General features: G+C 40.5%; 2 protein-coding genes across 2 annotated transcripts in view; one reads left to right on the forward strand and one right to left on the reverse strand.

The window, feature by feature from the left end:
- LOC136831368 (orexin/Hypocretin receptor type 1-like) overlaps positions 1-18352 on the reverse strand; it is a 166276-nt gene that overhangs the window by 93390 nt on the left and 54534 nt on the right.
- LOC136831075 (protein enabled homolog) lies at positions 15708-18264 on the forward strand. The gene is made up of 6 exons (XM_067091022.1): positions 15708-15904; positions 16286-16442; positions 16585-16881; positions 16912-17512; positions 17604-17962; positions 18100-18264. Exons 1-6 carry the CDS (start codon positions 15708-15710, stop codon positions 18262-18264), a joined length of 1776 nt encoding a protein of 591 aa, XP_066947123.1.

An 18352-nucleotide genomic window follows, 5' to 3' on the forward strand; every position in this document is an offset into this window, starting at 1 on the left:
TATATATATATATATATATATATATATATATATATATATATATATATATAATTACTGCTTTTAATTATAACAAGAAATAATAACAGGGAGAGTAAAACATTGTAAATTTTCTGTTAAAGCCTAAAAGCTCTTCATGTTCTCTCGCCTGAATTAATAGCAGTAAAAACTCACTCTTCCTTCCCTAATTTCTAAGCCTAATGAAGATGCGTCGTTTCTGTCCCAAAAGCAAATCAACGACCTCTTTGTCTAAATTCTGCTGGCTAAAACTCATTCGGAATTCATTTCTTTATAATAAGCAAAAAACTCGGAAGACTTATTCCTAATTGATTCGCCCAAACTCGGAAAGAACTTTTTTTTTTCCAAATGAAGTAATGGTAAGAAAAACTAAGTCGACATGACAACGCTTTCAGTTTAAGCGTCGCTAAGAAGAAGATGAAGAAGAAGAAAAAAAAACCTTGTTTATCCACTCCGGCCGGTGGCAAGCCCGGATGAAAGAATGAGCTGGCGCTTGTAAAATAAACCAAACGTTAAATGAACTTCAAAAGGAAAAAAAAAACTTACATGCCTGTTTCACCCGGCAAACAATATAGTACCTGAACGCCAACAGAGTAAGATTTAAATTGTATTGTTCAATTGTTAGCAAATAATTTAGGAAAGACATAGTAGGTGTTTAATGTGAAGAAGATCAATATACAATTTTTCATTGTTTGAATAAAATAATGTACTTTATTTTCGTCCACCATCGTCTCATTTCTAATTTTTTGCGGTTTACGTTCCGGGAAGATTAACACCGACCATTATTTAATGTTCTTGATTTCCGTGAAGGGATGGCTTGTGTCTTTCCTCCTTCCTCATGCTTTTACGTTCTCCATGATTTACTTTGAACAATATTTCGTAGGAAATTATTCAGTTTTCACGTCTTCATGAAAGAATAGTTCTCATCTCTACATCGATTCGTTTTCGTTTTACCTTGTTCAAGTTTAAACTCAAAAGAAGATTTTAAATACCATTTCTTTAAGTAGGCATATTCTTTCGTGTCTTTTCACCTATTCTATCCACTTTTTGTATTTCAAGATTTACTTTCGAGGGATGACCACTCTTCACTCAAAATGATGGACTGATTGATAAATATTTAAGAAAACTGACGTCACAGTGGTTGAAGTTATCACTAGTAAAACCAATTTGACTTTTCAGGAGGTGCTCAAAAACTGATGGGATGCTATTTCTCTGTTATGCATTGGTAGACGGACGAACAAAAGCATAAAGTTCAGGATCAAAGCAAATGACATTTGATATAGTTTTCTATGATAATAAAATCCGAGTGGATCTTGTTTGTCCTCCCCCGGGTGACAGTAGGGGAGACATGACACAACCACCCAACCCCTGCAAGCAGGTTGTCCGCCCCGGGTAGGGTCGGGGTAGGTAGGGGAATGGGAGGGTAGGGGAGACATCCACCCTTCTACAAACCTGTTTGTCCGGCTCTGATAGGGGCGGGGTGGGTAGGTGTTAGGAACAATCGTTTGTCGATTGTTCCCTTGGTGGATTGTTGCCTCCTTTTGTTTTTCTTGTTGGCGAGTTGACGTGTGGTGGATGGTGTCAGAATTCGCCAGTCAGGTCCAGGACAGCAGCAGGTCAAGGCGGTAGAGCAGCGGAGAACATTCTTTTGGACGCGATGGTTGTCGTATTGGCTCTGTCGTGGGAGTCCAGTCTGGGAGAACTGTTTCTGAGGACTTGATGGTTGCCGTGTCGGCTCTGTTTAGTTGTCCTGCAGTGTTGGTTTTACAGTTCTCGATTTTTTTTTCCTCTATGCTGCTTGTTTTTTTTATTTTTACTATTGTTGTTTATGATTTTATGCTGCCTGTGTCTTATGATTCTTTTGTATTTAATTATGTGAATTTTATGTTGCTGTCACGTGTTAGTTTATTGATTTGGTCATTTTAAGTTTTTTTTTCTCTCCTGGACCTGACTCACTTGTAAATTTTGTAAATAAACTGATATTAAGGTAACTTTTTGGTTTTGTTCTGCTCCTCCCTCCTTTGTTTGTCACCTCTCGTCAGTCATTACAGCCCAATTGCTTGTTTATTTTAAAGAACCTGTCGATCTCGAAAAGCGAGATCGTAATAGTAGGGGATAAGGAGGGTAGGGAAGACAGCATCGCCGGGTTGCAGCACGGGTAGCGCGCGCCAACAATCTCGTACCATATAATTTCTAAGGATTCTTTCATTCAGTACTAAAGCCCATTTGCAGTGTCTGTTATTGAGGAGTCAAACACAGACGAAAACGGGAGAGTGACAGAGAAGAGAAGTCAGAACGGAAGAGGGGAGAAACTGAGTAAGTAGGGGAATGAGGGGTATGGACACTGACAAAGCCTACAAAGAAGAAAAATCCATGAAAAGAGAAAGAAAAAAAGAATTTGGGAAAACGAAAGGAATCACTGACGGGAATTTATAGTGGGATGCTGTGAAGGACATTTGGGGTGAGAAGGTAGAAGCAGAAGGTCTAAGGAGGATTAGAATGTGAATTAAGTCCGTCAGCATTCTTGCAGAGAGGTAGGAAAGAGTTAGCAGCGTCGAGGTGCAATGAAGGAAGGAAGGACAAGGGAAGAAAAGACCTCGGGGGAAAGGGAGAGGGGAAGGAAAGGAAATTCAACATCTGATGGTATTTTGATGGGTTTCTCAAGAACAAAGGCCGGTGGAATGTTCAGCCTAATACATTTTTCCAGCCCAGACCAAGAAAACAAGAAAATTGATAAGAACTGGAGAGGGGGAACTGATTGACGACGGAGGAAGAAAGAGTTAAAAACTTTGGAAATAAAGAAACAGGGAAGAAATGTTAAGCCCCAAAGCAGAAAGGAAGGGGCGGCCACTCAGTTTGTGAAGTAGCGAAGGGAGGGAGGTCCAGAGGAAATGAGGAGTGAGTGAGAGAAAGAAAGGGCAGGTGAAATTTAAGACTGAAATTCAGTCTGATTCCGAGTATTCAGTGAATAAACAATGTATAACTGGAAATACGATATAATATGATAATTTATCGTTTTTATTATTGTTATATTGTCCGGATTTGTATATGAAAATTCTCATTAACAAAACACGTATCACGAGGAAGCCTTTGGAGGAAGGACGCATAAATTGGAAATTGGAATATGTAAGAAAAGAAATCCAGTGCAGAATTGATTTTGCGTCGGAGTGACGGTGACACATTTCAATAACATATCCAAAAGTGAAAATAAACGAAGAAACTAAACATAAAAAGAAATGATAGAACTCGAAAAAAGGGAAAGTCACTTTCCAAAGTGCATTTGTAGATGTTAAAGGCGAAAATGACAGTGACAGGAGAGAAAAAGAAAAAGAAAAAAGAAAGAAGGGAATAGCAGGAAGAAATAGCAGCGGGAGGAATGGAAATGGGGTATGAAAGAGATCATGCGGCGGACGTCAGGGAAGAAATGGCTTGTGACAAAGTTGGAAGAATAAATATGCTTAAGAAAGAGAAAAAATGCAACCGAGGGCTGGGTGTATTTGCTGTGAGATTTGGGGGAGGAGATTGCCGGTGATGAACCTGATTAAAACGAGAGGATTGTACAGCAGAGACAAGGAGGAAATGAGGTGGACGAAACAGGAAATTTAAGAGAATTTCCTGAGATGAGATCAGGAGAGAGAGAGAGAGAGAGAGAGAGTACTGGAAAGAGGAGCATAGGTGAAAATGAAAGTGGCATAGACAAAAAAAATGAAGAAAATATGAGAAAGGAAAGGCCTTAGAAATGGGGCATGGAAATGAAAATTCAATGCTTTATTGACTGATTTGTATATGTAATTGCCGTCGTAACGGCTATGGTCAACGACGCAAATCTAATCTCAAGATGTCCTTGTTGCTGGCTGTTCGGAGAGAGAAATGTCGTTGACGGAGCTGAATCTGTTTGCCAACTGAAGGAGAGGAATAAAGAAAATAAAAGTATAATAAAACAGGAAGAGGGAAAGAGCTAGTTAGACTACACAGAGCGAGAAGGGACATGCTGTAAAGCAGCGTATCCATCGTGCGTTTGGAAGGAAATCAAGTTACGCAGTCAAAAGAAAGGGAGAAGGAGATAAGAGAAGAGATAGAAGAAACGATAAAGGGATCAGAAGATAAGATAAGAGAGAGAAGAAACAACAGTGAACAAGAAAGGAAAGCAAGTACAAAATTGTGTTTGCTGCAGGACTTTAAGGAGGAAATGGCCATTCAGTGAAATTGAGAGAATGAGATAAGTGAAGGACTTAAGATTATAGAAAAATTAAATAAAAAATAGAAAGGACATTCAGTGGCAGGGTGTTTTTGTGGTCTTATTTTGTAGAGAAAGTGGCGGGTTGCTTAGCCTTAAGAGATAGAGAAGTGGAGAAGGCAATAGCTAGGAGAAAACAGACTGGAAAATAAGTGAATGTCTCGGTTTGTTAGTGTTGGAGACATAAGAGTAAGAGACGAGGAGGAAAAGCTCTTGGCATCAAAACCAGCAAGGAAGCAAGAGCTAGGAAAAAGATAGTTTTGGCGAAATGCTAGGAACGAAATTGAAATGAAGGAAATATAAAGTTGGATAAACTGTCAAAAAAGAGACGAGTAAATACCAGAAACAACGAAAAAAGAGGCGATCACTTCCCACTTCCGTTTTCCAGCGTCTAATAACCTCGTATCCTTTAAAGGAAAGGTCCATCGCTTCCTTCATGGAGTTGCCCCACCTGTCTTCTCTCCAGCCATCATCGTAAATAAAACTGACTCAGTTTTTGGCCCGATGGATTCTCCAAGCCTGGATTCGAACGGCTTTGGCATTTCTGGAAGTAGATCTAATTTTGCCCCTTTCAAGCCGTTTTTGAAATTGGGACCCAGTTACAACACTCTGCAATAGTATCATTCAAAATAGTTTCATCACAAGCAAGAAAATTATTAGAAAAGATTCTACCAAATGCCAAGCATGCAAAAATCAAAGAGATTAACCTTTTATGACAAATACTCCATTTCAAATGGGTGTAAGGCACTTTGGCCAAATGTGGGTATTCTACCCGGCAAAACCAAGGACCAAAGATTCCCTCCGGAATACCCGAAGGATGGTCCTGCTAATCAGATTGATTTAATTTAGTTTTGGAGAAAGACACTCAACAAGGTTCCTGATTTATAAAGATCCATGAAGACACGGAATCAGCGCTGGAGCCAACTATAAGTTTCCGGAGCTAAGTAAGGATTCCATGTTTTCAAGATGTAGAAAGCAAAAATTGTATTACGTGTCATTTTCTAAAACCAAATAAAAACAAGTTGACTGATAGAGGCCGCCATCCTGGGATTCCGGAAGGAATCTTAGTTCCCTTAAGTTGCCAGGGTCCTACTGGTACTTCCCAGAGAACCCCAGAGGCCTTATATATATATATATATATATATATATATATATATATATATATATATATATATATATATATATATATATATATATATATGTGTGTGTGTGTGTGTGTGTGTGTGTGTGTGTACACACACACACACACACACACACACACACACACACACATATATATATATATATATATATATATATATATATATATATATATATATATATATATATATATATATATATATATATATATATATAAAGTGGGCTCTTACTGGGCTTAACTGTGGAACCCTAGGACCCTGATTATCCAAGGGTCTGCTTACGCCCTCTGTAGAAGCTTAGAAGAGACATGGTGACCCCATTTCATTTCAAATGGGGTATTTTGTCATAGAAGGATGATCTTTTATTTTCGTGTGCATGTCATCTGGTATTGCCTTTTCAAATATCTTTTTGCGTGCGCTTAGACTATTTTCAATTATGTTATTATTACAAATTTATTATTATTATTATTATTATTATTATTATTATTATTATTATTATTATTATTATTATTATTATTATTATTATTATGTTGATGATGGGTTGATTTCGATTCAAAGTACAAAAACATGAATTCAGCAGGAATATGCACATTAGAGTCGAAACTAACCTTTATTCCTTGATTACTGAGATTCTAATTTTAACCCAGAAAAGAATGACGTTAGATGAAGGTATTTTATGAATAAAAACAATCGAAATATGGAAATTGCCTTACTAGATTCTCGCTTCTCAGGAGCCATCGGCTAACAATAGCACAGTCCACCGTTTTCATACGCTCCAGTATAAATGTCAGGAAGATTACATTAAAATCTCAGCTCCCCCCCCACCCCAACAAAAAAAGTCATTAAAAGGAATGATGACACCCACCAATTTTAGTCAGAGAGAGAGAGAGAGAGAGAGAGAGAGAGACAGAGAGGTCAAAAGGAGGAAAAATCGGCAAATTCGATATTGGCAACTAATTTCGATCTTGAAAGCACACGGCGGGCGAACAGACAGACAGACTGAAGGATAGAGAGGTGGGTAGTGAGAGGTGAGGGTGGGGTAGGGGAGGAGGAGGAGGAGGAGGAAGAGGAGGGGGAGGAATAAGTAATGGGTCATTATGAGAAAAAAAGAACCCGCCACCCTCATAAGTAAGACTGACCCAATTTTTCGCCTGGTTTTCTCCCCAGGCCTGGATTCGAACTATTGTGGCATTTCTGGGAGAAGATCCAATCAATTTCGCTCTACCTGAGACAATTTTGAATCGCACCCAGTTTCGGCCTCGCAAAGGAGATCATTCAAAATAATTCAAACATGCAAGTAAGTCATTAGAAAAGTTAATACCAAATGGCACATATAAAGTAAGAGATTATTCTTTAGTGACACATACTCCATATGAAATGAGTGGAAGGGTAACAGGAAGGGTGAGAGACATGAGGATATGGAAAGAAAATCGTGGATGGACGGGAAAGAAAGTCCAGTCATAAAAGAGGATGAATGAAGCAAATTTCTTTGCTCCTTTTATAAGCAGCGAGACCCAACTGCTGCCCTCTTTTTATTTGTCAGCATTTTCATAGAATGATCTTCTCTGGAGAATGGGTGATTGTCGTTGGTTCATATATCAATATTTTTCATTATATTTATTTTTTTATTTGCTCCTAAGTCTCTCTCTCTCTCTCTCTCTCTCTCTCTCTCTCTCTCTCTCTCTCTCTCTCTCTCTCTCTCTCTCTGTAGCAAACCTAACTGGCCTTGTAAGCTTCTATTTTTTGTAGGTTTTCTCCAAGACTGAATGTTTTGATGCTAGTTTCGAAGAAAATGAGATCTAATCAGCCGCAGCTGCATTATCGCTTTAGTCGGCTGCATTTATAGAAAAAAGCACCTTACCCCCGAAAAATTGCTACAGAAGGTTTCTCAACTGTTTATTATAGTATCAGGTGTGCTTAATATAATAACATATCAAAAGTCTACCAGAATCTGGCTATGCAGAAGGTCTGATTTCCAAGATGGCGTCTATAATGGCCCCTAAATCCTTAAAACGCCCGTTACTCTTCATTATTCATACTAGATAAGTAATGCTAACACCTTATTTTGAAGATCTGGAAGTCCAGTTAGCATATCTGCATTATATTGAAGTGATTATATACTCACAAAATCCAACATGGTGGACCAATATGGCCACCATATTATGAAACTCTCCATTGTTCATTCTAATTATATTATACAAATAATTTTAGTGTCTAAACACCTGTTTTGTTGATTTGGGAATCCAAAGAGCATACCTGAATTACAGTATATTGAAACAGGTCTAATTACATATATACAAAATTTAACATGGAGGATCAATATGGCTGCCAACCAAAAAAAAAAAAAAAATAATTACTTATTTTAACTCATTTTACACAGGTAAATTTACTGTCTAAACCCCTGTTTTGGGAATCTAGGAATCCAATAAATTTATTTAAATCACAGTATATTACAATGATTACATATTTATAAAATCTAAGATGGAGAACCAATATGGCTGACAAACTACAAAAAAACATAATTATTCATTTCAACTCATATTACAGAAGTAAACTTGCTGTCTAAACCCGTGCTTTGGAGATATGTTAATCCAATTAGCCTACCTGACTGACAACAAACTAAAGTGATTATATACAAAATGCAAAATCAATGATGGAGGAGCAAAATAGCTGCCAAATTATGAAAATCCCCATTTACTCATTTCAATTTGGTGTCTAAATCCCTTTTTGGGAATCAGACCATTTGCATGGTCAGATTTTGGTAGACTTTTGATATGTTATTAAGAACACCTGATATTACAATAAACAGTTGAGAAACCTTTTGTAGCAATCTTTTTTATGTCAAACCTTATTTTCAGCGCACTACTTTTAACGAATTCAAGATTGTGCTCATGACTAGCTATAAATAAACCTTCAACCTCGCCTTGGAAATCTTGTTTTCACGTCGCCGATCGGAGCAAAACTTAATATGACTTGAGATACCAATGTGTTAAAATACAGCTAGGAGAAGTGTATCTAATCATTCTTTTTTTTATATACATGCTTAAACAGAAAGACAGAAGGTGGGGTGGGGTGGGGAGGGAAAAAGTGTTATTACCGTACAACCCAACTGCACTGGGCGACGGGCGCCCCTCGGACAACTCAGTCCTAAGTGAGAGAAATTTCGCTCCGTCGTCATTTCCTTTTGCACTTTTCCCTCCTCCTGGATGTCTCCGTCAAAAGCGTCCCTGAGAAAGGACTCTCATCATCACACTCGCTCTCCATTCTGATGGATTCCGTCCTTGTTAAATGACAGAGTGACTGGAAAGCGGAAGGCGAAAGGGGACCGCACTTTCTGAGCGACGGTACTTCAGGCTTAAAGCTCCTCCGGAATTTATATAGCGTCTTTCATCATTAGTCCTAAGTGTCTCCACGGGTTTTGTGGGCTAGAGCTTCAAGTTGTTTCGGCGGGGTCGCAGGGGAGGAAGGGAGTAAGATGTGAAACGACGAACTGAAACGCATTTATGAGCGCGTTCAAGAAAGTCAGCTCCTGTCTCAGTAATTGGTTCAAGAAAATCCTTATAGCGATGAATCTTTTGTAATACTTGGTATGACTGTGAGAAAAAATTCTCTGCTCTTAACTCAGCAAGGAAAAGAAGAAATGCTTACCGGGATCACATTTAATGTAACTCTTTCCACGGAATTACATTGGAAGACACCAGTTCGTTATTTTTTTGAAGACGAAAAATAACTGAAACACCGCAATAGACCTTAAGAGCTACATACCAGGGAAAAGATCAGGTTAATTAGTCGGGATATTTATAGAGGTAATAAGGAAATCGAAATCAGTGGATTTAATTAGTAAAGATATATATAAATTAAGGGCATCATTATAAGGTGCACTTGGATGCTTTCACACATAACCGTGAGATTACTCCCTAGATTATCCAGTTGCAAATCCTCATAATCCAGATATAAAAAACTCCCTTTACATCAGTGATGAGGGAAAGTGTCACAAGAGGTTACAGTTACACAAAGCACAAGCCACGTTTATGACTAATAACCTAGAGGCGTTTAGATTGATCTCACTGGATTTGCATAACTTAAAACGAGTAACCATTCGAGAACCTCAGTTTTAAATTCTTCTGTTGCTTCTCATATGTTTGGCAAAGGAAGAATGAGAGTCGGCGTCAGGAGGCCAGGGAAAAAGAAATTTATATATATTATTTGTTAGGAACCGAAAAAGTTTTATTCTTATTGGAGTCTGTGCTATATTGCCTTCCGTTGGGGACCGATTATATGGACTGTTGGAAACCGAGGTCTACCAGATATTGTTTCCTATCGGAGTCCAGGGCATTTTATTTTGTTTCAGTTGAGAAGAAGGCGTTTGGCAAATATCACTGTTCCTCATGTTTCCTTCATGAATAAGAAGACACTTGCAAAAAGGATTTACATTTAAACCCGAGCAAAAGTGATTGACTGCTGGCGGGAGAGAGACATCGAGGCTCCACGAATCTGCAATGGCAAAAGTCCAACGTAACAGATGGTTCTTCTTTATCCTAAATTTACATATTTTTCTCGGCAAAACTCGATTAAAAGGATCGTTTCATTATTAGGGCCTTCCGTGTCTTAAACTGAAATTCATGATTATGTACAATGCATTAGAATTTACGTTAATCAAAGGCCCATTCTAATAGATGCCCCCTCTCTCTTAAATTTAAATGCATAATTATGTTAAGTCTACCTAAATTTAGAAGAGAACTGACCATTCTTTTAAATGAACAAAGTTGTCCATAATTTACAAACGTAATGGTGCTCGATACATTTTCATTTTTGATAATTAAGGACTGGTCTCTTAATAGGGTTTCGTTTTCCTTCAAATTTAAGTTCGCGAAATGCATTTCAGTTTAGGTCAAAAAAGTTAATTCCTTGAAGTAATAAAGTGACCTTACCAAGAAAAAATTTCGTTACTTAACAGAAAATGTAAATGACACTAGAGGCGATTATAAGAAATAAATCCCTTATTACATTATATATATATATATATATATATATATATATATATATATATATATATATATATATATATATATATATATATTTCTTCGTTTTAACGTGCTTTTTCCCATTTTTATATGGGGTATGCCTTCTTTTGAAGGACTTTGATTTGGCGTTGGGAAAGGCCGTAGCCTCGATCGGCTGCCCTGCCTGACATCGCTTAGACACCGGTAACGATGTGTACGTATATCGTATAATCCCCAGCCCTTTCTCCCAGCAGCGAGGAGAACTGGGCGGTTAGGTCGACAGTTCGAGACGTGAGGTGTCTGTTATGTTTTTAGAAGATGTTGGAGTGGCTTGGTTTATGTGTGTATTAGTCTGTAACACTCTGTAACACCCATTTGCTTTCAGCAAACCTATCCGCTGATTACATACATAATCCCGGGGTGTCTACACGGATAGCAAAAGTGTCCGCCTTCTCTGACCAGTCAGCTGCGGATTTGAACCCGCGCCACGGACCTCTACGAAGTCCTAGGCTGCTGCTCTACCGACTGAGCCATAGGCTCTATATATATATATATATATATATATATATATATATATATATATATATATATATATATATATATATATATATATATATATATATATATATATATATATATATATATATATATATATATATATATATATATATATATATATATATATATATATATATATATATATATATATATATATATATATATATATATATATATATATATATATATATATATATATATATATATATATATATATATATATATATATATATATATATATATATATATATATATATATATATATATATATATATATATATATATATATATATATATATATATATATATATATATATATATATATATATATATATATATATATATATATATATATATATATATATATATAATCATGAAACTAAAATGTCAAGCTTAATATCAAATTCACGCTACCTCGAGAGTATCCAGGTAGAGAATTATCACAAAAGGTGAAGTTGATATTAAGAGACATTTGTAGCTTCATGATTGTATATAAACCATGGTGTGATAAAAATTGCATATATATGTATATATATATATATATATATATATATATATATATATATATATATATATATATATATATATATATATATATATATATGTGTGTGTGTGTGTGTGTGTGTGTGTGTGTGTGTGTAGATTCTACTGGTCACTTTTTACCAAATACATAGTGTACTTGTAATAGCCACAATGCCCTCTTAACTTAACGAATTCATCGCGCTTATTTGGATACGCTTGTCACTACAAACCCTTAAGATCCAATGTGATCTCATTGTGATTATGGTGACGCGGGTTCGTTTCCGCTGCCGATCTCATAACTTGCTTCAGATTTCTTGCACTTGGATCTGAAGGCTCTCTAGTGACAAGCACGAAGAATTCGAGAAGTTAACAGGGTATTGAGCCATAGAGTGTCTACCACCCAGATAACAAAGTGTCCGCCTTCTCTGACCAGTTCCATTCATTCCTTACCGAGCAACAAAAGGTGGAAACGAGGCTTTCGTAATCAAACCATTCTCTTGAGCTAACATAACAAAGAACTCTTAAGCAGCAGCGCTACTTGAAAGAAGTCAGTCCTTATGAGGCAGGGATCTCTGTATGAAACTCAGAATGTCTAATGTCTACAGGAACTACATAAACCAGGTCTGTCCTTATGAAGACAGGATCTCTGTATGAAACCCAGAATGTCTAATGTCTACAGAAACTACACAAACCAGGTCAGTCCTTTTGAAGACAGGACCTGTGTGAAACCCAGAATGTCTAATGCCACAGAAACTAAGCAACCCAGGGAAGCAAATAAACTCCTTGGCTCCCCGCGTACCTACAACGTTCAAGAACCCGTGGATGGACGTCGGGGGCAGAGTGTTTATGTTGCAAGTGTAGTATCCGTGGTCCTTGATAGTGACGTTGGTGATTGTGAGGATCCAGGTCGACCTCTGCTCTCTGCACGGACATCCGGGGTCCCTGATGATCACAGCTTCGCCCATCGACAGGACGATGTTGGTCACTTTTTCATCCAAGCCACCTGGTTTGGGAGAAAGAGCAGGTGCATGAATCGTAAAAATAACAAGAATAAAGATGATAATAATAAATGAAACCTCTGTTCCACAGGAAATGGAAACCCTCTCTCAGTATAGAAAACCCTACTTTGTTGTAAACTGAATGCTCTTCTCACAGTAGATGGCCCTGATCTATAGGAATCGGAAAGCCCCATTCTACAGCAAATAGAAAGACTACTCTACAGTACAGTGAAAGCCTTCTCTACAGCAAAGGGGCCCCACTCTTTAGAACTGGAAACCCTTCAGTATGACAGAAACCACTGGAAACCTACTTTGTGGTAAACTGAATACCCTTCTCTACAGCAAAAGGGGAAAACTGTTCTACAGTACAGTGAAAGCCTTCTCTGCACATGCTGCTCCGATTCTCAGATCATATTTACGTGCTTTCATCAAAAGCACCTTCTAGGCTACGTTATGTGTTGTATTTAAGAACGTATCCTGGGTATTCTTCTGTAGGAAGACTCCATTTCCCTTAGTTTGAGCAGGGCTAACTCAGAACCTCTCTTTCAGGAGAGACACGTGGCATGATCGCAATTCCATGCTTCCATACCCCGCCTGCCACCCGAATTCCACTAATTCCTGGTCGTAGGTTGGAGAAGTTTCCGTTGTGGCCAACTGTTCTTATGAAGTATTCCTCCATCCTGGAACACCATCATTTGCATTACTATTTCACGTAATCAGGCAGACTGAATGGGGATTGTTAACATTGAACTGATTATTGCAGATTGGCCCCATTTTTTATCCACTTGCTTGTTGCCAATTCATGTCATTATTGTTACTGTGCCCTATTCTGAATCTGCCCCTCAGTGATTATGTTGTATTGTGACTAAATGTTGATTTGCACTGTTGATTTGCTAAGTTTCTATAAGTAAATCCCTGCAAATTGGCAAAAGAATTCTAAATTCCAATATGGCGACCTTCCCACCTTAAATTATAATCAGGAAAATCTGGAGGTAAAGTCTTCAATTAAATTTTTGTTTACAAAACTGCACCTCCTGGTTCGTGTTTAATCCTTATCAAACCAAGTCCAGTCTGTAACAGTGACGACCAAATGCCAGGATATGTCGGGATCAGTTAAATTAGCTTCACTAAGTTAAGCCAGACTAGAAAAACCAGGAATATTTAAAATCAATACCTTATTCACGATAACCATTTCATTTTTAAAAGTATTAGGAAGCGATCAGAAGCCGATGTCTTTTGGTAAACAGTGCGTGTGCATGTCCTAACATGTAAGGAAATAAGGGTAATGTTAATATTTTTTTTAAAATGCAACAATTCTCATAGCATTGTAAAAAAGTTCATAACAAGGGAAAGCATAGGTTCTTATATTAGCGAAACAGAGAGGAAGCAGGTGAAATGTCTGCCCCGCAAAAATTATGGTGAAAGTGTCGAGTTGCAGACAAGTACTTAGGATTTAGGAAGTGGTAGCTAGGAATTTGCATGTGTGAGCTTAGACCAGTAGCTAGAGGTTATTTCTGAATAGCATGGCAAAGAAAATGTACATTTCCTTGGTTAGTGATAAATTTGAAATAACGATTAGCTTACGGAATCCGTATAGCGATATCCGGCATTTATACGGGCCAGTCAGACAAAGTGGTGTTGAAAATGCGCATGCGTCTACTTGTCTCAGTGTTGTGCCATCAGTTCCCAGCTAGTTATTTAACGACCCCGTATTAAGTTAAAGTATTAACGTAAAGTAAGAACAGTGCTGACATCTTGAAGTTAAATAATTAATTTCGCATTTTAAACCCGTATTTAGCAAGAAAGTGGAGTCTGTTTTTTTTTTGCTTTTCCTTTTTCGCCATCCATCCAGTTCCAAGTTCGTCTCCTCGATCAGCTGTTTCCGCATATTCGTTTCTTACAACGCTCGTTCAAGGAACGAACCTCCTCCTTGTATGCTTTAATGAAAATCGAAACGGTGCGAAACAATTTGAAACGTTCTTGCGTACCGTACTAAGTTTTCTATGAGAGCAAGCAGTAGCCATTCCCTGATATATTTAACTTAACGTACTTTCACAACCATAATGTAATTTTGCTTAAGCGTAAAATAAAGGGATTATAATTTCATAACAAATACGTGCCATTACATATCGCTCACCGAGAGAGAGAGAGAGATTTTTTTTCTCTCTTCCCCTTCTCTCGCCTCTCGCATTAGTGCATTTTTTTTTTCTCACGGGACAAACGTAATTTACTTAGGAGTTTGGGGATCAACTCATAAATCATAAAAGGCAGATACAAAGAATGAGATTAATATCAAAACCTGAAATTTAAAATTTCTAACCCATTTAAAATTTACCATATACCAGTGCGAAATTGCACGCTTGTGCTTAGCGGATTACCCAAGCAAACCAACTTTATTTCCGCGTCAACCCAGATCATTTAGCAAGTGCGATAAAGCGTATATACTGAATATTATATCTTGTTACGCGTTCCAACTGATCTTGCAGAAGTGGGTATATCTTATCTCAGACTCCTGCGTGTTGCAAGTGCTATAAACCATTGCACATTGTGCCTACTCCCGTAGCCCACCTGTCCTCTCACGTCAGGCAGCACCCACTCGTTCTCATAATCAGCTACCCACCTTCGTGCCATATCCAGTTCACTTCTCAGTGTCACTAATCTGCGGCACTGCTAAGCACCCAACCTCGAAGCACTTATCTTTCTCCTTTCCCTTTCCTATCCCTTTCCATTCTGTTGGAGTTCCCATTTACCTTTCTACTCCCTACTACCTTCTGCCTGGCAGAGTACCTCACCTTCAGTGGCAATTCATGCACTGACATTTTGCATTGCTCCACGGAGCTCACCAGCACCACAGTGCCCCCATCTAAAAGCAACTTTCTACACGTCATTGCACCTGTATTGAAGAAACAGGGTGCCATACAACCGGTGTTTCCACCCATAAGTGACCGCAGCTCCTTCAGGAACACCCCATTAACAGTATCCGCCCATAAGAACTCTAGAGCCTTCTGTGAGCACTCCATTTACCAGCGTATTCACCCATGGGCGACCCAGACTTCCTTCAGAACGCTTTCCCCCCAGTGTGACCTGCAAGGCACATTCTCCCCACAAAGTGCCACTCATTCAAAGGTACACTCATTGAAGTGCTATTAGTCTAAGGACACTTCCTCATCGTCACAAACCTTTCCATCGGAACACCCACGCAGCTCAATTTCAACACCCCTTCCCCATCAACAACATGTCAACCGAGGAGCATCAATATTTTGTGAATATAGGGAAGAGGACAGTCTTTCTGGCCAGGCCTTCAAAAGTTCAAAGGAACAGATCACTGAGAAGAGAAAGTATGAAGAAGAACAAAAGGCAGCAAGAAGCCGTTACGGAGAAGAAGCAAGAAAGAGAAGAGCGAGAAGGAAGCAAGCAGCCGAGCAGCAGAGAGTAGAAGAAGAGAGAGAAGAAAGATGAAGACAGCATGAACTAGCTCTCAAAGCACAGGAGCTTGGAGTTGAGAGAGCCAAGAAGGAAAGTTTAGAAGCCAGCACAGCAAGCCTCAGCCTCATTCATCAGCCACAAATACCCTGTCAACAGTCAATAACCTTGTGGGGAGGGACTGAAGACGCAGCCGAACAATGGCTCTAAGAGATCAATTCCTCTCTCGAGACCCATGACGTGTCAGCCTGGCTGAGAGGGGTCTACTGCTTACCAAACAATCGCGACAGGAAGGCTAAGGCTGCTCACTGAGTCCCGGACAGAGACCAAAGAGGGGACATGGCTGCCGCCCACAGGCCATCGCTAAGGCATATGAAATCTCCCTGAGAGGGAGCACGTGCCACATGATTCAGAGGTATGGCAAGAATGTCGGCTGGTCCTGGACGGAATGGGCTTGTCACAAAACCCAAGCCGGGACCACAGAGTCTATGCGTGCGACACCTTTGAGATTGTTCTCAACCGACCATGCTGGACGATCTCTTCCAGTGTGCGCCTGCCTCTGGCTGTGTATTCAATGATAAGCAGCCAGCCACCTCAAGGAAACGCGTTGCTTAGCTGATGCTCGGGAGACATACACCTCTTCCCTTGGCACCCTCGTAGCGTAAATAGTGCCACCCGACACCTCTCAGGCCTCAATCACTAAGAACGGCCCGCCTAACAAACCCGCGGTCCCATCTGTAAAGGTATGGCTATGCGCTGAAGCAGATTGCCGCTATAAGGATGGCAATCAGAAGGGCAACAACTCTCAGCAACCTACCAGCAACCGTCAGTCCTCCTCTCTGCCTAATTCAACACCGGCTTCCCAGCATACCGTCACTGCCGGGAGATCAACAGATCACCGGGGCCCCTGCCAAGACTGTAGAGCTTCAGGAAACTCTTCTGCTGGGTATCCTGCCTGCCCAAAACATGTAGTCACACCAAGGCACGTGAACATGATCAGTGCCACTGCCCCTTAGCTGAGCGCCGCCGTTGAGAGAACTTCACCCTGGAGAGGGCCCTGGACAGTCCGTCTCAGTGGCTTCTCTGGATGGTTCCAGCCCCCCAGTGCACCTGCCAACTTCTGTCGACAATGGATCAGACACTGTTCGATTGATCGCCCCAGGTGCCCGCCAGTGTCATGCAGAGGAGCACACCAAGTGGACCGTGACCTGTGGACAAACAGTCCCCGACCGGCCCCCACAGCGGGGAGCTCAGGTGATTACCCTTTGAGCGAGCAGGTGCATCGCCTTGGCGTTGTTTGTTTATTAGGCACGGAGTGGAGTTCTGTTTGCCGTGACATCCCTCTGGGATGTCCCACCCCCACGCCCACTCTGTTACCTGATTGCTTCCGGGCCAGCACCTCCAGCACCACACCAGATTTGGGAACAGCCCTTGTGACAGCTGTGCCCCTGTCCGCCGATACTAATCCACCGCATTCACCTGCTAGGCCTAGTCCGTGGGTCTTGCGACCGGACGGCCAACCAAGAATTACTCCCTCATTCAAAAGGGAGCGAACAAATTACCGCTGCAGGCCCTGCAACGTAAGGGGTCACTCTGAAAGATGGGCAAAGTGCCCCAGTAGGCTAGCCGCAGCGGCCAATTCCACTGAACCAAGAGGCACCAATCCTTCACTAAGACAGGGAACTTACACTGTCCACATTCATGCCAGGACCTAAGGGGTCTCGATCCCCGGGTCCCCCTTCAGCTTTGTCTGACACACCACTGCCAGTGGCCCTTGCCATCACTGGTCAGTGCCTAGCTCCATCCATCTTGGCAGGATGCTCCCTGCCAAGTGCACTTCCCAAGCCGGGCCCTGAGTCAGTGCCAGTGCCGGGCCCCGATCCTGACTTGGATCCTCCTCCGGGAGATCCCCCAAATCTCACCACTGTGATCATCGCACAGTGTGAACCTCCGACTCCAGACGGTTCTTCTTCCCACACTCTTCCACCTACTGAGGACAACCCTCTGGCAGGCCTGGACATTACCTCTTTTCTGGTCGACCAGGAACTGTCCGGCCAGGACGCAGACGCTGGTTCCCTTCCCACGACGGTTGTCGCAGCAGCCGAAGTAGGAGGCCAGCCCGTAGCCCTTGAGGCTGCCCCTGATCCTGCTCCTGACGGCACTCCTGGCCGTTCTTCAGAGTCAGTATCCTCATCACCCCCTAGGAATGGCCTAGCCAGACCCTGGAGGTCCCCGAAGAAGAAGAAGAAGGGGCAGAAGAAATTTACCTCGTGAGTCAGAGCCATAAGCCTCTTGCAATTGCGTTCGCTAAGCACAGTGCCAATGACCAAAAGCCGATCCTGGCACCTGCCCAGAGGGTAGCTCAGTGACTCCTCTTGAACTCTGTGTAGCATTAACCGTTAACCACTTAGGCTCTGTACACAACCCTTCCAACTAACCTCCTTCCAACCCACTTAG

Source organism: Macrobrachium rosenbergii, chromosome 48, assembly GCF_040412425.1.
Source record: "Macrobrachium rosenbergii isolate ZJJX-2024 chromosome 48, ASM4041242v1, whole genome shotgun sequence".
In the NCBI taxonomy this organism is placed as follows: domain Eukaryota; kingdom Metazoa; phylum Arthropoda; class Malacostraca; order Decapoda; family Palaemonidae; genus Macrobrachium; species Macrobrachium rosenbergii.